The sequence below is a fragment of the Toxorhynchites rutilus genome, chromosome 1, assembly GCF_029784135.1.
Source record: "Toxorhynchites rutilus septentrionalis strain SRP chromosome 1, ASM2978413v1, whole genome shotgun sequence".
In the NCBI taxonomy this organism is placed as follows: Eukaryota; Metazoa; Arthropoda; class Insecta; order Diptera; family Culicidae; genus Toxorhynchites; species Toxorhynchites rutilus.
In genome coordinates this window covers 12,632,814-12,656,165 of record NC_073744.1, presented here as the reverse complement: position 1 = coordinate 12,656,165, position 23,352 = coordinate 12,632,814, and the positions used below count along the sequence as shown (strand labels likewise).

Genomic DNA, 23,352 nt, shown 5'->3' with positions numbered 1-23,352 from the left:
TTATTTTCGGTATCTAATCGTTGTTTTTCTATAATACTTACTTCAAAGTTTTTGACAATGCACAGATCCATTCAGTCTTTTTGTCTTTCACTGATTTTTTGACGAAAACGTGTCCTCCAATCGACAGTTGTAGTGTTCCTTTGTTACTCAGTACCAGCAATGGTTTGGGGAGATCTGGAATGGCAAAACAATGTTAATCAGAGAAGGAATACTTGAGGTAACAACTTGTAATTTTGCTAGAAAAAAGCACCGCATTTGTTGTTTTTATTCTGCTTTTATTCTCAGTCAATCATTGCCCAACTCTGGGTTAACTTTTGCTCCAACCGTTGTCGTCGTTGCTGTTCTCTCCGTTGACGCTTCTCGGTGGCAATTTTCTTACGCTCCGTAACCAAACGCCGCAATTGACCATCCCGGCGCATCTTGGTCTTCACCGGATGATTGTGTACGCCTTGGAGGATAACCTGCGTACCGTCGCGGAAAATTTTCACTTTGGCCAAACATCCGTACGCATTGTACTCATTGCAGCGCCACTGAGTGTACCCTTTGAGAACGTGCTTACGAAAGTACGAATGACCCTTGACGTACAGCTTCCGGCAGCGCCCTTCCACAATGAACTGAATGTCATTCTTTGGATCAATCGTTTCGCCAAACGAGTCTGAAATACGGAAAAGAATTCTGTTAGTACGAATTTTGAAAACAACGCCATATACCTAAAACTGATGTTTGAACACTACGAAACAAATATGCACTTTTATCAAAAAACCAGGTTTATTAAAAGCCTCTATTTCTTTTTCCCGAGCTTTCGATTCAACCGCTCCAACCGTCTCTGTTCCATGAGAATTTTTCTCTGACCAAGCTTTCGACGTTCCGACACTATCGGGTGATTGTGACACCCTCTTACACTAACTTTGCCTCCATCCAGAAATGTTGTAGCGCCAGCTTTGCAGCCGAGGGGCTTGGCTTGACAGCATTCCCAAATCGTATATTTCTCCCTCAGAACCTTTCTCGTGAAACTGTATCCACTAATGAATAGCTTATGCGATTTACCAACAATCATAATCTCGACATCTTGACTGTTGTTCTCTACAAAAAAAAAAGTGGAAGAGAAAACATCGTCAGTAAAACAATTAAATGCAAATCCACAGTCGAGCTGAAAATCAAATGAAAACAAATCAACATCGTTTCGCAACTGATTTATTCAAGGTACTCAATGTCCAACTGCTTCATTATTTTACGCCTCATTTTCTCCTTATCCCGTTCCTCTAGTAATTTCTTCCGCACACCGGCTTTCCGGCGTTCCTTGATGATCTCGTGGTTGTGTTCACCCCGGAACACAATTTTGCCGCGATTCGTGCCACGATAAGTGGTTATTCGAGCGGTGCAGCTGAAAGAGGGGTAATGGTTCGAAATGAAAATACGCTTCTATTTATTAGGTTTACACGAGTCTGACTACGGATTTATCGTATGAGGCAGATGTCGCCCTGTTGGCATTATGTAGGGTGCGGTTCCCGTCTGGAAGGGCTGTGCCCAAACACACAGGCTGAGACTCCAACGCGTTTAGATTAAATTTCTGAAGATAGGGCCCTATTCCAGAAGACGAGACGAGAATACGAGCGCTCGTCTCGTTTGTTTTCATATTCCAGAAGCCGAGCTCGACTAAAAACAGAAGAGTAGCTTGTCTGACTCGACCATTCGGCCGCGCTCGCTGAAGAATCAGTCCAGTCGTTATCAGGTTTTTTTTATATCACCTTACACACATTGTTGATGTAAATTGTTTTAAATTGCTTCACGGCTAAACCAGAATTGCATAAGCAAAGTATGTTCTCAACTGCAACCATCAAATTCATTCCAGTAATTGGAAATTTTTACAGATTTTCAAATGGGCCTTTTGCAAACAACACAATTCGCGTCATCGAAGGTACGGTGTCGCCACCTATGAAAGTTTCGCGTGTGAGTGAAAAATATGTAAACAAACCGTTGCATATTTTCTCTGTAATTAATATACTGATTTCTCGAAAACTTGTACCGTGTTTATCTTACAATTAGTGGAAATTGTTGAAAAATAGTTTTCCTTAGCTGTTTCGATGCTCCGAACCAAAATTTATTGTCATTTAGTAGTGAAAAAAAGCCGTTGAAGTACACCCTCTGTCAATCTACCTGCGAGAGAGGTAAACCGAATTAATGAAATTTGATATAAAAATATCCGCTTAGTGTTCATAAAATACCTAAAATACAAAGATCTGGCTTCTATTCAATCAGTGCTCTAATATTTTTCAAAATATTTTCCTTAGAACGTGTGAAATATGGACGTCAAAAGATGCGCAAATTGCCCGGAGAACATGCAAGTCGGGCGAAATTAGCTTGAAGCTGACTCCGAACAATCTGCAAAATTCAAAAGCCGTATTGTTTGTGTCGTCCCCGGATGTAAGCAGAGATATCGCCCCGGAATTTCTTTTCATGCCTTCCCTCCGAAAAGGGACAAATCGCGGTATCTAGACTGGATCCAACGACTACGGCTAAAGATAGAACCTACAAAAACCTCCCGTATTTGTAGCCTCCATTTCACCGTGTCGAACTTCTACTCTCCAAGTATTCACATTCACATTTTCGCACTTTTGAAAAAGTGTGAAGCAGTCCAACTTGGTGCAAAATGTGCAATAATAAAGAAATAAAATAAAACATACTTAAGCAAATGACACAAAACAGCCATGACGTGTTTGCACTTCCCTATGCCAGCTTTACAGGAACACGAAAACAACTATTTGGAAAAAGAGATTTTCGTACGAATTTTTATTGTATGGGGTTCCGAGCTTGGAGATGATGACTGGAGGCAGGACGAGAAAATACTGAAGCCTTCATCGTGAACTTCTTCAACACCAACTATTAAAATATGTCCAGCTTTGAATACTCTTTCGCCTTCGACGACTAAACGGCTTCCACCCGCAGCGTAATCGAACACATTCGCAAACTCCACAGCCACGTAGCAGGTTTCATTTTCTCCGACTGATGTCTCCTGATAATGCATGAAACAAGGTCACAGAAAAACACTTATAAGTTAAATTCAGCTTAAGCTACGGCAAAGTTTTTTTCACTGCATAAGGAAAACTCATTTTCCAACCGTTTGGAAGATAAATTTTGCACACAATTATTAATTTTCATTAAAATTTAGTATCCTGAAAGTTTGTTTACTTTTTCACAAGTAAAGACAGTGTCCTTTGGATGCGGTAAGAAAACGTTTTCCCCTGCAGTAAATTTATGTGATTTAACTAAATTAGCATCCTAGAGGATAGTTCTTTCGATACATACTCACCATTACGAAAATTTCTGCAAAAACGTTAAAAACGGTGCGTTTAAAAATCACATTTTTTTTTGCAATTCTTTGTTGACATTCGCTTCACGCACACAAGCTGTCAAGTCAAATTCAGCTTCGTAGTCGCGAATCAAATGTAAACATTAAAATCATATCCAGGGATGCCGGATGACTGTTGATACATGAACACTAGGGTGCCAATGAATGTATGGGAAAAATCGACCCTTAAATTTCAGAAAGTTACCCTATACAAAATGATCTCAACCTCGAAAAAACATCCTATGCCAAATATCAGCTTGATCGGACTTAAGGGAGAGCAAAGTGGTCAAAGTTTAAGTTTTTTGAAAATCGAAAAATCACCCAAGGAGTAAAGGAAATCGGGGTTTTCGAAAAAAAAAATTGTTGCCAAATGTCTTAAAATTGTACAAAACGTCGAGATCTAGTGTTATCTCGAAAATTTTTGTTGTTGTCAAAAATCGACACTCTGAGACTTTTTTTCCGGAATACGAGATGAAACATATGGTTTTCAGTGCCAATAAAAATAGTTATCTCGATTTTTCATTCGGAACTTGTTGCGAAATGTTGATTTGCACGATAATACACCACATGCAAAATATTAGCTCATTTGAACTTAATTTTTTTGTGTTGCAGTCGTTAAAATTTGAGTTTTCTGAAAACCGAAAAATCACCGGAAATCGGAGTTTTCAAACTTTTTTTTTGATGCCAAAAATCTTAGAATTCCATGACACGTCGAGATTTACAGTTATTTCGAAAAAAAATTTACAAAAATCGACTATTCAGACGTAAAAACGACCAAGTGCCAAAAAAAAATTTTTTTCGAGATGACATTAAATCTTGACTAGTAATGCAATTTTAAGACATTTAGCATCAACCATTTTTTTGAAAACCCCGACTTTCGGTGATCTTTGCTTTTTTTTATAATTAACGACTGTAGTTCGCAGTTCGAATGAGCTAATATTTTGCATATGGTGTATTATCGTGCAAAGTAACAAGTTCCGAATGAAAAATCCAGATAACTATTTGTATTGGCACTTAAAACCATGCGTTTCGTCTCGTATTCCGAAAAAAAACCAAGTCCCAGAGTGTTGATTTTTGACAAAAAAAAATTTTTCGAGATGACACTAGGTATCGACGTTTCATGCAATTTTAAGACATTTGGCATCCAAAGTTTTTTTTCGAAAACCCCGATTTTTTTTTGTTCCCCCCCCCCCTTGGATGATTCTTCGATTTTCTGAAAACTTAAACTTTGGCTGCTTTGCGCCACTCTTCATTGAGCCCGATTGAGCTAATATTTGGCATACGATGTTTTTTCGAGAAGGTGAACATTTTTTATGGGGTAACTTTTTGAAATTAGAGATGACCATTTTCATTGGCACCCTCATGAACACGGCTCGAAGAGTGTCTTCACATCATATTGAACGAAAATGAATAATTCAAAATTCAGTTTTGAGCATTTTTGATAAGCCTATGTTTTTTTACTGATTTACATTTGACATAAATGCGTTTCATTCGTCGTACCTGAATGTTTCGAAATTTACTGCTATGAATGTGAAAAAAACTAGACTACTTTGTTGTATACAGGGTGTGTCACATCAAATTGCATCACGGAAAAAACGCTGTAGAAATTCAATTTTTAGGAATTATATCTTCAGCTTTCGCTAATAATCAGATAAGAGTGTATAGATCACGTTGGCCATGCTTCACTGTCAATTTTTCGTAAATTTGGAAAAATGTCGTCGAACGAAAAAGAGCGTCGTGAATTAATCCTGTGCACTCATTTCGAGAATCCGGAGTTGTCACATCGGGACATCGGTAAGATGCTGGGAATCGTCCAATTCACGGTCAGCAGAGTACTAAAACGATACTTCGAGAACCTAACCATCGACCGGAAGGTGAAGAACGGCAAAAATGGATGCACCGTCAGTGAAAAAAATCACAAGCGCGTAGTTAAGCAGTTTAGACGTGATCCGAGAAGTTCGGTCCGGGATGTCGGCAATAAGCTGAATTTGTCAAGTTCATTCGTCCAGCGGACCAAGCAGCGGGAGGGCCTGCGTACATACAAGGTTCAGAAGGCTCCTAACCGCGACGAAAGGCAAAACATGGTGGGGAAGACGCGAGCCCGGAAGCTGTACACCGAAATGCTGACGAAGCCGCATTGCCTGGTAATGGACGACGAAACCTACGTCAAAGCGGACTTTCGTCAGCTGCCGGGCCTGTTGTTCTTCTCCGCAGAGGACAAATTCAGCGTTCCGGAGGAGTTTCGCAAGCAGAAACTATCCAAGTTTGCCAAAAAGTACATGGTGTGGCAAGCGATCTGCTCTTGCGGAAAGCGGAGCGCCCCCTTCGTGATGACCGGCACGGTAAACGGGCAGGTTTACCTTAAGGAGTGCCTACAGAAGCGCTTACTACCACTATTGAAGCAGCACGAGGGCCCGACCATCTTCTGGCCGGATCTCGCTTCGTGCCACTATTCAAAGGACGTGTTGGAGTGGTACGAAGCCAACGGGGTCACCTTCGTGCCAAAGGAAATGAACCCGCCCAACGCGCCGGAGATTCGCCCAAAAGAGAAATATTGGGCGATTATGAAGCAGGCCCTACGGAAGAACCCAAGGTTGTCAAATCGGAGGCGGACTTCAAGAGAAAATGGATTTCTGTTAAAAAAAACTACAACCTGACGTTGTACAGAACCTTATGGACGGGGTAAAGAGGAAGGTGCGAGCATACGGGCTTGGGCTCGAAGTATGAATAAAAAGAAAATGCCAAAAGTTGTTTAATAGTTTTTATTTTACTGTCTAAAATTTTCAAAAGGATCGGTCTACTGGGCGAATTTCTACAGCGTTTTTTCCGTGATGCAATTTGATGTGACACACCCTTTAATTGATGGAAGACATGCATATAGATATATGCATACAGTAAATACATGCTATATGCATATATCAACTTTTCTTGATAAAACGACGATTAGGTAGACAAACATTGACCCAATAAATTCATAATAACAAAACGTCTGAGTGATGAAACCATATGCTGGTAAAAAAAATATCAGTGAAACCAAAAGTTGTATGAAACTTATTCTACTCTCTCGTGATTTTTGTATTTTGGCACTGAGAAAAGAGTTTCGATTGATCAATTTTAAAAATGTTTGTTGTTTTTCTCAAAATACCAACTTGTCTTCACATCTGACAATCAGTGATACCGAGAAAAAATGACAGAATGAAAACTTCAATAAAACTTGTGTACTGGGATGGCATTCCGCATTTCGAATTGAGAGGTTTTTTTTCGTTTCGAACGAACGAATGAACAAAAATCACTCGTTTCGACCACTTTTGCCATTATGGATCTCGAAGCGACCTCGAAACGAGTGAAACGAATGAGGCAGTAGTAGTGTTTCGAGCAAAGTTTGGCATTGCGTAACAGCGTTTCTTAGCTCGAAACGAGACGAAATGTCTCGAAAAGAAATGGCTGATCGTCGTATGGGAAAATGCGGGTGAAACATTGATTTTAATACTAAACCTTACATTAAACAAATTTTTGATTGCATTTCCTTTGGTTTTGACGTCTATTTGTACCAGTATGTGAGTATAATAGGGTGGCAATGGATGAATGGGAAAAAAATTCATCATCGAATTTCAAAAACCGACCATGTACATTTTGTTTATTGGCCCAAAATTGGAATATTTTCAAATTGAAAACGAAAACAAGACATACTCACAAGACATTTTCACTTAGCGTTAGAGGGTTAGTTTTATCCAGATATGCCCAACATCAAGACATATCTTCATTTTGAAGACATTTTACTTACTGTGAGGACATTAGTTTATTTGCGCTCGAGAATTCGAATGATTGTAGTTTCAATATTTTGTGTTTTCAATATTTTGTTCCGTGTTTGTGGAAGAACTGGGGCGATATGCACTCAATCAACGGTTTATCAAGCCAATTATCATTTCCTAACTCATAAAATATAGATAGCAGTTGCGCAATGTATTCTTTGTTCACATTTATTTAAATAACTTTTAAAAACTCAAGGTAAGTTCAATAAAATGCGCTATAGACCAATACCAATTAGAATAAACATTGAACAAGTTATCAAACTTTCTGACATTTTTCCGTACCATGTGGAGACATTTGAAAAAATCACTTGCCATCCCTACTTTTATCCCTCAGCTTCCGCCTGTGGAACAAGCGTGCTCTCGTGTTCACTATCGCTGTCATTCAAAAACTTTTCGAAATCTTTTCTTTCTAATCACAATTCTAATATAATACCAAATTGATTTTTTTACCGATTTGCGAATTGCTCGTCTCGTTTTCTGTAATATTTGTTTCCATAATTTTGAACCTGCCCCCCTGGGCGAGAACAACGAAGGTTCACGAAAGGGCCAATACCCTGGAAATGAAATTCCACAAATATTTTCAGAAATTTTGAGAGAGGTGCTCCTATTCCGAACATTTGGCTGTTCGGAATTTGTAAAGTAATTTCATAGGTTTAGGTTTAGGTTAGGTTAGTAGGTAGTTTGTTTTCATAATTTAAAAATAATTTGAAATGCCCAACATTCAACATTGAAAAAAAAATCACATCATATAAAACATGCAGTTCATAATGCAATATCTTTATCTATAATTAAGATGCAAAGCATAAGCTGTTTACTTAACTTGTAAAAACTTTGTATAGAACAAAAATCAAATGAAATAATATATTTATATATTTATGTAAAGCGTCGGTCCCTAGGGGCCGACATTGAGCTTTTTGGTAGGAAAGTATTGACTGACTGGGACTGACAGTTACAAAATAACAAAATAAAAATATATACGGTTTGTTTTCGGATGTTTTATAAAATGTGACTACTTTCTGGTCGAGTTGCTATTTTTTCTATTTATACAATAAATATTTTTGGGCACTGGGACCGACACTGATATGGTGCAAACGCTCTTGATAAGCGCTAGACGGAAAGCGCAGCAAAAAAATTGGGGCTTAACGTGTTAAGTCTCTGATACTTCCTGTAGATTCTGTAGATTATATGTTGACTAATGTATCAGCAGCTGCAATTTATAAAATCAGAGTTGCTTTGAACTCTTGTGTGCGTTTTGTATACAAGCTTTACAGATTTTCTCGTGTCACTCATCTGCAGAAAAAATTGTTGGGATACTGTTTTTACAATTTCCCTGAAGCCAGGGCAGCCATATAAATAAAAATAAATTCATTACACCCCGATACGAAACTGCACAATATGATAGATCATTTTTCATGATTTTTGATGAATGCTGCCTTATTGAATATATTGGAAACATCTTAGGGATGTTCATTCCAGAAAACAGCTCTTCTTGTTTTCTGGAATGAACATCCCTAAGATGTTTACAATATATTTAATAAGGCAGCATTCATCAAAAAACTTCGTGGAATTCTCAGTTTTAGGTATTAGTTTGTTATTTTTGTACTAGTTTTGATTTTTCATTTGTCTCAAAAATTCGTTTGTAATCAAAAAAGACAGTATTATGTTACTGAAGTGTCTATTATATATATAAAAATGGATTTCTGTCTGTCTGTCTGATTCTTATGGACTCGGAAACTACTGAACCGATCGACATGAGGTTTTAGGGTACAATAAATGTTTCTACGGTGGTTAGACACTTCACTTCCCTCTCGAAGGGGGAGCTGCCATACAAATGAAAGACAAATTTCTGCATAATTCGAAAACTAATCAAGCAAATGGAGCCCAATTTGGCATGCGAAGGTTTTAGAGGACGCGAAACGTTTCTATGGTGAATAGACACTCCTCCCCTCTCTCTGAAAAAGGGGGGGGGGGGGCAGAGTGCCATACAAATGAAGCATACATTTCTGCATAATTCAAGAACTAATCAAGCAAACTGATCCATATTTGACATGTGGAGATTTTAGGGGGCAAGAAACAATTCTAAGGTGGTTCAACACACCTCCCACCTTTCAAGAGGGGGGAGGGGATGTCAATGAAATGAAACACAAATTTCTGCATAATTCGAGAACTAATTAAGCAAATCGAGCCAAATTTGGGATGTGAGGGTTTTTGGGTACGAGAAATGTTTCTATGATGGTATAACACCCCTCCCTCCTCTGGAATTGAGAGAGGGTCCCATAAAAATATTACATATATTTCAACCAAAAATATTCCAACCAAACATGACAATTGAAAATTTACGGAAAACTCTGAAGGAAAAAGGGAACATTCGAAAAATTAAATTCCCATATGTTCTACAATTACATAGTGACAAGCGTTGTTAGTCCATTTGATGTTTGTGCTAACGAAATTGATCCTTGTTCGAAAGTGGAAATGGATTTTCTGGTGATGAAACGCACTGCTATATCTTCTTCTATCTATACCAATAAAAATGTGTCGCCGAATGTGTTGATAAGAGCAGAACTCGAGGGAGGAATTGTTCGATTTCGGGCTTTCTTAATTCTATCATATTTTATGCATCAAACATTTATTCATGTAACGGAGAAACATGTTATTTGCAAGTGGTTGAAAAATCTTGAACGAGAATTGTGTCTGAAAATAATCTGATATCATCATGATGCGTTTTGGTAGAAGTATTAGGAATTTTATAATAAAAGGTAAATTCAATGGGGTCGATTAAGAAGATCAATCAATGAACAGTTCTGCGATTGGACCCATGAACTTGTGTATAGTAAGAAAACGTGAATGTTTGAAGGTATTGAAAACAAAAACCAACTTTTGGGCGGGACGAAGTTTGCCGGGTCAGCTAGTTAATGAATAAATAGCTAGTTAATGAATAAATAGCTAGTTAAGGTTAGGTCAGCTAGTTAATGAAAAATGAAATAATTATTGTTATCGCATTGAAAATGTCGAATCTGGCACCTGAAAAACGTCATTTCAGGAAGTTTTACCGAAAAAAACATTATTTTTTTTAAAAGAAAATTGCAGCTGATGTTCTTCGTTTGCTTGTTTGAATCTTAGGGAAAATATGCTCCGTCGATAAGCATTTGTGAAAAGCGATTTAAACGATTCAAGAGCAATGATTTTTAAAGAAAATGGCATGAAAGCCTCATATCAACAGTTCCGCTGTGTATGGTTCAACTGTGAACTTTCGAACAATAGGGATATTCTTACGCCGAAAAGAGGGAGACATTGTGTAATTTACAGCATGTGTAATATACAATAAAATTATTGAAAATAAAAATGTACACGAATAAATTCGGCTCTGCTACAGCTGAATCGCTTAATGAGCCTAATAAAATAAACAGATCGGATAAAGAAAAACATAATTTGACAGCATAAGAACCACGCCAGGCCACATGTGAATGGATCTGTCAGAAATGTTCGTAGCTTCTTAAATATGGCAGAAACATACCTCAGCGGCTTGGCCTGACAGCAGGCCCAGAAAATCATATGAGCTCGAACGTTCTGTTTGGTGAACGGATGGCCCTTTACCATCAGCTGCGTGGTTCCACGGGCCGTCAGGAAGTACGATATGTCCGTTGCTGGGTTGATTTCTGGAATACAACAAAAAAAACCCATGATTAGCGGGGATGATGTTTTCGACTGAGGGAGCAGTTCAAAATAAGCTAGCAATAGAGATAGAGAGTACTCGTTCTCAACAAATTTATTCAACACAATTAGCTTCGCAATACTTTTTCTCGCTTTCGCTGATTCAGTAGCTCACGAAGGGCACCACATTGGCGTCGTTCGGAGACCACATCATGATTGTGCTCTCCGTGGGATATTACAGGTCCCTGCAAGGGGGGACGGGGCATCGTAACACGAACTTTGCAACTGTTGGAAATAAATGAAAAATGTTTCAGCTTTCACAACACAAGCAACGAAAACCAAACTTGTTACCTAAATGACTTTTTTTGTGCGCAACTCCAGAAAAGATATCTTTCGGTTATTTTATTTCTCGTGAAGAAGTGGTTTCGTATTACCATGCATTGAGTTCCTCGGTGGTTCAACATGAAAGAAATTTCCTCGGGGCTGACAACTGGAAGTATAAAAAAAATTGAAGTCATTCGAATCATTTTCACTCGATAAGTTTGCGCATGATAGAATATGGAAGTCAACACGCATATTTTGTAGATCAAAGCATTTTATTTGCGTAAATTTTTGTCCCGAACACGTTGCTTTTGGCGCATCTCGATCAACTTTGCACGGGCACCTGCCTTTCGCCGCTCGGTTATGAGCATGTGGTTGTGTTCACCGCGAAGATATAGCTTGGGAGGATCCCCCAAAGATAACCGATGTGTGATAGCACGTGCTGTACAACTGAAAACAATCAAATCGATTAAGGAATCATTCTCTCTGGTGTTACTCTATCATTAGCACTTACGTCAACACCTTGGATTGATTGCAAGCCCAGAATTGAGAGCACCCACGAACCTTATCTCGGGTGTAAAGGAATCCGTCGACCGATAATTGCAATTTACCTCGCTTAGACATGACATAGGAGATGTTCGGTTCATCTGAAATTAAAAAAAAACTTATGAAGGAGGGATAAAATGCTTAACTCATCACATCACAATATCACATTATATTTTGCTCAATGACACTACTCTGTTAAAATTTTACATCAAATTGGCGATGTAGATTATTTTATTTACAACGTTACTTTAGAGATTTCCACCTTCGATTTCACGAATTACCTAACGTTGGAAATTTCCGATAGTATCCACGTTCTTGGTACACTTTTGGATTATAACACCTTCTAGTTGTATTCGTTCATTATCCTCCATTATCCACCATATCTGGTGACGAAATCGACAAAGATATGGTGAATCCCCTCGAAGATTAAGACTGCATAACTTCTAACTTCACATATTGGGGCTGATCACGAACGTCACTTCACGGTGAAAACGGAATGAAACGCATACAAATTGCTTCCAATTCATTTCGTTTTCACCGTGAAGTGACGTTCGTGATCAGGCCCATTATTTTCGAAAGACAACGAAAGAGAACATGGGATAGATTTGCAAAGGGTCATGCAGAATCTTAAATAAACACAATATTTCTCACAATAAAAGCTTGTTCTTGTCATCTGATAGTTGCTCGTTACGCAAAAGATTTGTGCGAAATCCTCTCACGTATCAATTCGTTCTCCATCCTTCACCAAGAATTTAAAAGCAGCAGTACTTGAAGTGCCGTAACAGATTGCCATACAATTTTGACACGTATCATTTGAGGTTATTTTTTCCTAAAAACAAAAACGGGTTACATGCAGCACCATCTATACTGACCCGCAACGAAACAAATCCTCTTGTACAATCATCATATCATGAGACTTAAATGGACAATGTTTGTGAGATGAGGGTATGTTTTTGTATTATAACAGTTAATCTATGTACACAGAGATTGAATTTAGTCAAAGAAGTCGTTTTATTCTTAAAATAAAGCTTGTCCTTGTTCGTTACGCCAGTTTTGTCCACCATGTCCAGAATAGCCCCCAGATTTTCAATAGGGTTCAAATATGGTCTTTAAGTAGGCCATTACAGAACTTTCTCATCCGCTTAGACTTGAAAAAAGCCTTCGTGAAATGAAATGAAGTCTCTGCCTACGCCAGTTTTTGCAACGGATTTACGAAGATTTCCATTAATGGTGTCAATGTTAGCTATCATTATGCCACAACCAAGCTTCCTATTCCGGCCCAGCCAAAGCATGCCCTGTCCATCGCACTCGTCCAGCCGTAGAGTCACGACTTTCATTGACTATGCGTCTTCGAATTTCACGGCTGTTGTGGTTGTCAGTTCTTATCAACGAGCCAAGGTAGACAAATTCCTCTACCACCTCGAGTCCGTCGTCGTCGATCACAACACTACTACCAAGAAGAACTCTGTTGCGATCAGTCCCTCCTGCTAGCATGTATTAGTTTTAGACGCATTGATCCCAAGCACAATCAGCCCTGCTTCGTGTTTCAGTCGGGTATACAAGTCGGCTACCATCGCGCGTGTTCTTCCGATTATGTCCACGTCGCCGGCGAAGCAGATAAGCTGACTTGTTGAAAATCGTGCCTCGCATGTTGAAGCTCGCTCTCCGCATAACACCTTCCACCGCCACGTTAAAGAGCAGACAGGAGAGTCCATCGCCCTGTCGAACTCCCCTGTGAGTCTCAAAAGATTCCGATAGCTCACCTGAGATCCGCACTCCGTTCATCGTTACCTGAATCAGTTTTGTCAGCTTTCGAGGAAAGCCGTGTTTGCCCATGATCATCCATAGCTGTCATCGGTCGATTGTATCATATACGGCCTTGAAGTCAACGAAGATATAGTGCGTAGGGACCTGATACTTGCGGCACCTTTGAAGGATCGGCCCCAGTGTAAATATCCGTAGTCCATCGTCGAGCAAAGGGGCATGAATCCGGCCTGATAACTTCCACAAATCTACTTACTATTGGCGATAGACGGCGAAAGAGGATCTGAGACGAAATTTTGTAGGCACCATTCAGAATTGCGATGGCACGATAATTCCCACAATCCAGCTTGTCACCTTTTTCATAGATGGAGCAGATTACCCCGGCTTTCCACTCCTCCGGTAGCTGTCCTGTGTCCCAGATCCTGACTATCGACCGGTGTATACACTCTACAAGTTTTCCCGGACCTCCCTTGAAGAGCTCCGCTACGAGGCCATCCTTACCAGCTGCTTTGTGGTTCTTTAGCTGATTGATGACCTCCTTTACTTCACCCATCGTCGAAGGTGGTACGTCGGTGTAGTTCTCCTCAACACCGTCTTGGTCTCCTGTTTGCGCGCTGTTCAGTTGTTCATCGTAGTGCTGCCTCCACCCTTCGATCACTTCGCGTTCGCTCGTCAAGATTCCATCTTCATTCCTGCACATTTCGGCCCGCGGCACAAAGCCTTTGTGCGAGGCGTTTAGCTTCTTGAAGAACTTCCGCGATTCTCGAGAACGATAAAGTAGCTCCATCTCCTCACACTCTTTCTCTACCAGGCGGCGCTTTTTTCCCGAAAGAGATGTGTTCACTGCATTCGCTTCAGTGTGTATCCACGTTTTGTCGAGTCGCTCGTTGCAGCATGGCTGCATGTGCTGCATCCTTCTCGTTCAGAAGCGCTCGGCACTCGTCGTCAAACCATTCTTTCCGTTGTCCTCGTTTTTCATACCCGATGACGATCTCTGCTGTGCTGCTAATTGCTGCTTTCAAAGTGTTCCAGCATTCATCGAGGCGAGCAGCATCCAGCTCGTCTACCCCCGGTAACGCAGCTTCAAGGCGCTGCGAGTATGTTGCAGCAACGTTAGGCTCCTGTAGGCGTCGTAGGTGGTAGTGGTCTGAATCGATGTTAGCGCCACGATAGGCTCTGACGTCGATGATATCCGACCGTCGATCAAAAAGTGGTCAATTTGTGTTTCAGTTTGCTGTGGGGATTTCCAGGTGTAACGGTTATGGAGGCTGTGCTGGAAGAAGGTGCACCATCGAACCTTTCCAACACACCTCCTACAGCGCTACGATGTTGAAATTACGGGCTCTCAATATTTCCGAAAGAATTTGGGTGCTCACAAGAAAATTGAGAGACTTGCAGTTCAAAGTTCCGAGTTTTTTCGTGGGTCTAGTCCGACTGTCCTGCCTCGAATTTCACTGTGAATTTTCCTGTACGTTTCATTTTTACGGATGGCTTGCAGGACCTGCACCAACCCAGCCGTCTCTGATATGGGGAACAGACGCTTCTGGTGGGTTGAGGCGGTTGAGTTTACCTACCAAGTCAATGCTGGCTGCGGAAATGTCAATGGCTGAACTGCGGCGACTTCCACAAAAGGTGTCGGTGTCGAAAAATTCAGCGATGATGTTCACCCTAACGTCCGTTGCTCCAGAATGATTTTGGGATCGTTCAAGCTCTCAAACTCCTCTAGCAGCTTGCCACATGGTAAGTAAACGGAGACAATGACCACCTACCGGTGGTCGGTAGGTCGGTGTTGTTTTGCTTGTGCTTAAGGGGGATGCTCCTCTTGTCACCAAAAGCCATGGAATATTGTAGTACGGAGCCCAGCTTTGTGTACCAGTGGTACTTACTGTCGAGGATTTTCTGGACATTCGTTGGAGACACTCGGTTTATTTCTTGAACAGCGATGACTAAAGGGCACAGTGTCCTGTCTAGGATCTCCAGCTTTACAAGGTTATTATGAAATGTAAGGTTGACATAAGGTAACACCAATAAGAAAGTGTGCGTCAATGTTTTGTTACAAGATATTGTGCAATTTTCCAGTGGATTTTACTCCATGTCATATCTGTTCTAACCAAAAATTACCAAATTTGCACAGAAATTAAAAAAAAAGTGCATTAAATTGGAATTACTCAATGGTGTTCAATAACGTTTGATATAAACTTCCATTTGAGGTTTACCTTAATTATCATCCACATATTTCTAATCATTCAGCTATGAAAAAGTTTATTACTTCGGGTGGATTTATTCGTTGGGGGTCACTGTATGTCATTCCATGAATCACACCTACCTGAAAACAATCAATTATAAAACCTCGAAACTCAAGTAAGAATCGGGTTCGGCTGTGAATTTCTTGCACCGGCGATATCGTCCGGTGATTACTTCATGCGAGTGATCATCTCGAAGAGAAATTATTGTGCCACCAGCGTTTCTCGACGTTGTTGCTCTCGCTTTGCAGCTGCAAAAAAAATTATCGAGTGAATAAAATGATCAGAACATCAACACGCTACGTTACCTGTGGGATCGTCGCTGTTTGCACACCCAAATTATTATCCGACTCCGAACCTGCGATCGGGTAAAAGTGTGACCATTGATTTTAAGCTGCAATCTTCCCTGCTGGCTCATAATATATGTTACATTGCCTGCAAGTAATAAACATTATTATAAGAAAAATACACGCAGAATGACTTATGTTTTTTTCCGCTAAGAATAATCTAACAGCCATTTAACATTTTCACGTTTTATTTTCTAAGTGTATTTGAAAATGATCTCCTCCCTGATGACTCTCTTCCTTGGACGGCCACCCTTCCGGCGCGGCTCTAGCAGCAACTCAGAATCCCGCAAACGTTGTTCCTTAAGTATTTTACATTCCCCCTTTTGACGACGATTAACGACAACATCGTGATTGTGCATTCCTCGAACGGATACTACCTTTCCACTTAATCTCTGACTAGTGGCACGCACTTTACAGCTGAAAGGCAGAAAAAAGTGCTTTAGAATAAGTAATCATTCCGAACAGAAACCTTACTTGAGCACCCAAGCTTGGTTGCATATCCATCGGATGGTTTTGGGTCTAACTTTTTCCCGCGAAAAAGGAAATCCATCGATCATCAACTGAACCTTTCCTCGGTTGCTCAGGACGGCGTGAACTTGTGGTTCATCCAGATCGTAAGCTGTGAAGCAAAACATCTTTGTCAGTAACGATGATAAACGGCTAAATTTGCTTATATTAACAACAACAAAACGCCACATATGGCGATGGGTTTTACTCATAAATTTTATTGTACATCACTCAACACATAATGCTGTAATAATGTATTTCGTTGGGTGCGTTCCGCTTGACGCATCGCCAGTAGCTCTCGAAGTTCGCCGTTCTTGCGTCGTTCTCTGATCAAACGATGATTGTGCACACCTGTGATTGAAATTATTTTGTCACCGTTTTGGCGATTCGTTGTGGCTCGTGCCATACAACTGGCAAAAAAAAAAATGCAGATATTACATCAATATTCATCAAGCACGTGTTGATTATCTTACTTCAGCGCTTTTGATTGAACACATCGCCATCGGATTGTCCGATCTCGAACTCGCTGGCGACTGTAGCAGTGTCCATCAATCATCAGCTGTGGAGTACCCTTATTGCTTGCCACATAGACCGCCTCCAGTTGGTTTAAATCTGGTAAAAACAGGAAAAAAATGTATCCGTTAGGAAATTCATCACATGATGCGATCCTTAACATAGTCAACGAAATCACAGAATTAAACGAATTTTAGCTAATATGTTTTCGTTTATTCGCTGCTTCGTGCCAACAATCGCTCCGCTTCTCTTTGCATTCTCAGATCACCACATTTGCGACGTTTCATTTTTGGCAGATGATTGTGCGAACTGCTGTACTTCCTTAGCACTCCTGGCACTGTGTTACTTGTCACTGCTCGAGCCTTACAGCGAAGGGCTCTCGCCTGGAGACACTCCCAATGGACGGTCTTTTTCAAGACTTTCATTCTCGTAAAACGATAACCATCGACTTCCAACTGGGTCGAGCCTTTACGACCTTCGTGGAAACTAACCTCCAGGAAACTTTCTGAATCTGGAAACAAAAAATTGAAACCGGAGTGAAAACAGAGAAAGTACTTTCGTCCCAATCGATTGTAGAATAAGCTGTTCGCACAAATGAGAAAAAAACCCTGGTATTTGTTTATTTTATCGATTATAATTCATGTCATGTTTTAACATTTCCGCTCTCTGTTCTTTCAGTTTTCGCAAATCTCCGGCCTTCCGCCGTTGCATCTGCGAGGGATGGTTATGGGTATTGTTGTAGCACTGTACGAGCCCTTTCACGTTGTTATTCGTTGTGGCACGAGCCTTGCAAGCCAGAGCCTTCGTCTGTAAACACTCCCAGCGGATAGTGGATTTACAGATTTTTTGTCTTGTAAATCGATAACCGTCAATCTCCAACTGAGGAGCACCCTTACGACTGACAGCATAGTTGATGACGGCCGAATGCTCTGTAAGGTGAGAAAGAAAAAAGCGCATGTTATTTAGCTTGATTAGTGCACGTGAAATTTATGGATCTAGGTAGTAACTCAACAGAATTGCCTAACAAAATAGTTTATTCAGTTTTCAACGCAAAATCCTCAAGTTCTGTGAGAAGATATTCAGCCGCATAGGTTTCCTCGCTGTCATGGGGCTTCATCGTGGCCAATTGTTGCTCCTGTTGTTGCTTCTTGAGTAGCTTTCGGTTTTCCAGAAATGGACGAAGCGTTCCACGCTTCCTTCGCTCGAGAATTCCATGGTTGTGCTTCGCGAAGACTACCTCCAGTGTACCAGCAGAACGGCGTTGTCGGTGACGAGCTGGACAACTGAAACAACAGTAACCGTTAGCATTGAATCTCTTACTAAACTATTACATTTACCGTAGGGCGCGGAATTGAGTACATCTCCAATATATTGTATCATTTTTGACGATGTGTCTGGTGAACGTGAATCCATTTATACACAATTGAGCAGAACCCTTCGTACTCATTACATACTGCACTCCCGGCATAACCCCTAGGAAAATGGAAACTGTTAGTAGAAAATTTTACTGTGCGTCTTTGTGATTGCACACAATAAGCACATGAAAAAATCCATATGAGTCAAAACATTTTTTTATTGATTCCACAATTTCTCTGAGTATAGAAAACACAAATAAAATAAGGATCTGCGACTGTCAAGGTTCGCCCTTCAAAGTAATCTTCCCCAGAACATCATCGCTCATCCGGGACGGTTTGTCGTGGCTATGCTGATCGGAGATAACATACACCCGTCCCTGGAAGGTGACAATTTGAGCCGTGCAGCGATGTGACAGATGCCAGACACACCTGAACGATTTGCGGCTTTTGCGCGCAAAGTGATACTCGAAGTGATGCCCACCGTGATTTATTCCGACGCCCCCTTTTCTGGTTGGAACGACCACCATCGGTTGGGGACTTCGGGTGGCTATAACTGTTTCGATGTCCGTAACAGGGCGTGCCTTTTTCCCGTAGGTACGAGCGATCAGTCCGACCACTGCCGTTTTACCTGATGAAAAATAAACGAAAAGTTGTGTTAAAACTGACCTAAAGAACTGAGACCACCAACACACGTAGCGATTAAAGACGTCCTGTTGTCACGGCTTCGTGTTATCGATTCCTCGAGTCTTGATAAGTTTTCCGTTATCTTTTTATTTCAAAACACGCTTCAGCACTAACTTCCAGGTTCGCCAGAAAGAACGAATCGCACCATAAAGGTTCAACAGGTAAAAATTCGAATACGAAAACTCTGTTTTTCGATACTTCCTTGTAGTAGTAGTAGTAGTTACTACTACTACTTATTGTAAAACCATTGTAAAACCATTGTTGCAATCTTCCTTCTAACCAGTGTTTGCCGATCGGCCGTTTCATTGAGTAATTCGTTTTCTTTTGTTCAAACATGGGGCCTGATTCTCGAATACACTACGAATACACTTCACGGTGGAAACGGTATGAAACGCATTCGCGATGACAACGGTACGGTGTCGACATCTGGATGCGAGATTAGTTTCCCACTAAATTTATCATTACAATATCAAATTGTCTTCAGATTAAATTTTTGTATGAGATTATTATATCACATGAAGAAAACAAAGTTTTCCACGCACATTGAATACCAGTTTGATACGAAGAAGTTAATTTTCATTAATGATTTTTTATTTGAAAAGTGCTCATTCTGCCTGAAAACTCATCATTATCTTCGACACTTCACTGACTCGTAAAACGTAGTTCAATGGCGTGCCGTTTATTTCGTTTCCACCGTGAAGTGTATTCGGAATCAGGCCCATGATCTCCTGCTTTTACGTGCTACAAATTCTTCTTCTTCTATCTTCTATCTTCTATCTTCTATATATATATATATATATATATATATATATATATATATATATATATATATATATATATATATATATATATATATATATATATATATATATATATATATATATATATATATATATATATATATATATATATATATATATATATATATATATATATATATATATATATATATATATATATATATATATATATATATATATATATATTTATATATATATATATATATATATATATATATATATATATATATATATATATATATATATATATATATATATATATATATATATATATATATATATATATATATATATATATACAAAAATGGATTTGTCTGTCTGTCTGATTCTCATGGACTCGGAAACTACTGAACCGATCAACATGAAAATTGGTATGTAGGGGTTTTTGGGGCCGGGGAAGGTTTTCGTGATAGTTTGAGACCCCTCCCCCCTCTATCAGAAAGGGAAGGGGGGGTGAGGGGCTGCCGTACAAATGAAACACAAATATCTGCATTACTCGAAAATTAATCAAGCAAATGAAACCAAATTTGGCATGTGGAGGTTGGTTTTAGAATGCAATAAATGTTTGTATAATGGTATGACACCCCTCCCTCCTCTGGAATGGAGAGGGGGTCCCATAAAACTATTACACATATTTCAACCAAAAATATTCCAACCAAACATGACAATTGAAAATTTTCGGAAAACTCTGAAGGAAAAAGGGAAAATTGTGAAAATTAAATTCCAATATGTTCTACAATTACATAGTGACAAGGGCTGTTAGTGCATTTGATGTTTGCGCTAGCGAAATTGATCTTTGTTCGAAACTGGAAATGGATTTTAATGTGATGGAACGCACTCCTATACCTTCTTCTATCTATACCAAGGAAAAAAGGATAGCTGGATGCGTTGATAAGAGCAGAACTCGAGGAAGGAATTTAACGATTTAGGGCTGTCTTTATTCTATCATATTTTCTGTATAAAACATTTATTCCATGTAACGGAGAAACATGTTATTTGCAAATGGTTGAAAAATCTTGAACGAGAATTGTGTCTGAAAATAATCTGATATTATAACGATGAGTTCTGTTAGAAATACTAGGAATTTTATAGTAAAAGGTAAATTCAACGGAGTCGATTAGAAGATCAATCAATGAACATTTCTGCGATTGGACCCATGAACTTCCTCATAGTAAAAAAACGTTGATGTTTGACGATGAGTTCTGTTAGAAATACTAGGAATTTTATAGTAGAAGGTGAATTCAACGGAGTCGATTAGAAGATCAATCAATGAACATTTCTACGATTGGACCCATGAAGTTCCTCATAGTAAGAAAACGTTGATGTTTGAAGGTATTGATAACAAAATACAAATTTTGGGCGGGACGAAGTTTGCCGGGTCAGCTAATCATGACATAAAAGAGAACGAGGCAACTCTGCTTCGGTTCGCACTTCATGATACACGAGCAAGCGAACCAAAATCGTCATGAACGGTTATGTTGCAGAAAGTTTATCTTCTTATATATTCTGCTTCTAACTAATTATATGTCGAACATCTCCATGCACCATAAATCAATAAGCAGCAGAATCATACGGACTACGCAAGGCGAATGATTCATATTCAGTTACAGCAATAGACCCTGACCCAAAGGTGTCAGAGTGCAAACTATCTGAGTATTTAGCATTCTAGATGCTCGGTGAAGGGTAATCAGAGTGGTCAAAAATGGTAATTTTCTTTATCGCACTACTAGACCCGTTTTTTAAATATTTTTTTTATTAGGGTCGCCTTTTCCATTTTTGGGGTGGTCCGAAAAAACAATGTTTTCCACTTTTTCCAAACATGACTTTTTTCATAAATTCATAGCTTTTGAACCAGTGAACCGATTTAGATAGTCGACATATCAAATTGAAGCCACCTTCTTTGATATCACACTTGCGGGAAGATTGCATTCTAGTCGCATAGGTCTAGTCTTGTCAGACAGTAATATTGAACGAAGACTCAAAAAATGTTAAATTTGCAAAATAATAACTCAAAAACGAAAAATAACACCTCTCTGATTTTCGGATATATTATGTAAAAACCTCAGCTTTCCAGAATAAAATATAAAAAATATATAGCACCCTGTTCCCAACTATTTTGGTCGTCAAATTTCATTTCTTTATGAAATCTGTTGATTCAATTGCACTTCAACCCTTTTTAAACGGTTTTATTTAGTTTGCCCTGTAATTTGTATGTTTGTATGTTTGAATGTTTGTAACATGTTTGTCTGTAGCCTTTTACGATATAAATAGAAATTTGAACCCCTTACTGTTGACCGATTGATCTGAAATTTGGAATACACCTTTATCTCTGAAGTCATTATAAAACTGCGTATTTCATAATTTTAAAAATCCACAAGATGACGGCCGCTACAAAACGGCGGACTACATCATTTCTCAAAACCTCATCAATATGGGTTTTTCCAAAACCCCATCAATATGGGTATCAAATGAAAGGGCTTGACTAGTAGAACACAGTTATTCATGAGGAATGCAAATCCAAAATGGCCGCCACCACAAAATGGCGGATTACATATTTTCTCAAAACCCCATCGATATGGGTATAAAATGAAAAGGCTTGACTAGTAGAACACAGTCATTTCGCACTAGATTATGAACAACATGAATTCAAGAAGGTGTATGTATTTTTTTGTAATCCCCTCAATACCGGTATCGAATAGAATTATTTGACTAATATAACACACTACATCATTGAAATATTCCGAAGAAAATTAGGTAAGAAATAAAAATAAAAAAAAAGTTGAATGTTTCAATTGTAGAGAAGTATACTAATCATACAGATCATGTACTAAAAACTAGAAAATAAAAAAAGTAAAAAATAACTATTTAAGTTAAACGGTTTAATGTACTATAAGCTAGAAAATAATTAGGCAAGTAGCAGTTAGTAGTTATAACATCCCTTCTTCCATTAATCTAGGGCAATGATGAGACAAAAATAAAATCGTGAAGCACGTCGGATTTCCATTATCCACAGTTAGTTGTTTCATCATATGGTATGATGATAGCTTAGTCTATTAGTTACTACGTACTATCAATTTAATTCAATTTTATATGACTTCATTGGGCAATAAATTCGGTTTAAACAACTATATGAGGAAAGTACATAACCTCACATGACCTAACAAAAAAAAACAAACCTTATAAAACTCAAAAATATAGGAAAAATTTGGTTCTCAAATGGGGATCAACACTAGGGTAGGAGCCTACCTGTTGGTCTCAAATGTTCCTATCTCACGCCTCCACGAAGATCATATGACGACATTTTTAGATCGGGCGTGAACTGGAAACACACACCTGGTCTTGGCTCCGAGAACGGGTGTCGAAAGTGGCTAAGTGAGGGGGTGCGAGCGAGTCAGAGCGCTATATCTCTCCCGGGGAAGGCCTCCCGGGTCATGGAGGCCTTGCCAACCCGCTGTCTCCC

General features: G+C 39.3%; 1 protein-coding gene across 15 annotated transcripts in view; it reads right to left on the bottom strand.

Annotated features, from left to right (window-relative positions):
- Positions 1–23,352, bottom strand: part of LOC129762523 (modifier of mdg4-like) — a 111,511-nt gene that overhangs the window by 17,832 nt on the left and 70,327 nt on the right. Inside the window, exons 5-7 of one of the 15 annotated variants that reach the window (XM_055760884.1) lie at positions 11,164–11,302; positions 10,956–11,097; positions 10,682–10,817 (exon numbers count right to left, since the gene is read on the bottom strand). The exons of 1 other annotated variant lie outside the window; for it this stretch is intronic. In XM_055760884.1, coding sequence (XP_055616859.1) covers positions 10,782–10,817; positions 10,956–11,097; positions 11,164–11,302 — 317 coding nt within the window. In that variant the 3' untranslated portion in view covers positions 10,682–10,781. Of the gene's footprint in view, positions 1–41; positions 175–266; positions 656–749; positions 1,084–1,179; positions 1,385–10,675; positions 10,818–10,955; positions 11,098–11,163; positions 11,303–11,393; positions 11,584–11,647; positions 11,781–11,874; positions 12,509–15,769; positions 15,938–15,994; positions 16,122–16,203; positions 16,451–16,507; positions 16,653–16,742; positions 16,951–17,013; positions 17,153–17,250; positions 17,565–17,667; positions 17,983–18,071; positions 18,337–18,390; positions 18,527–18,671; positions 19,037–23,352 lie in introns of those variants that run through there. 13 more of the 15 variants (XM_055760901.1, XM_055760909.1, XM_055760879.1 and 10 more) reach the window with 13 other exon arrangements.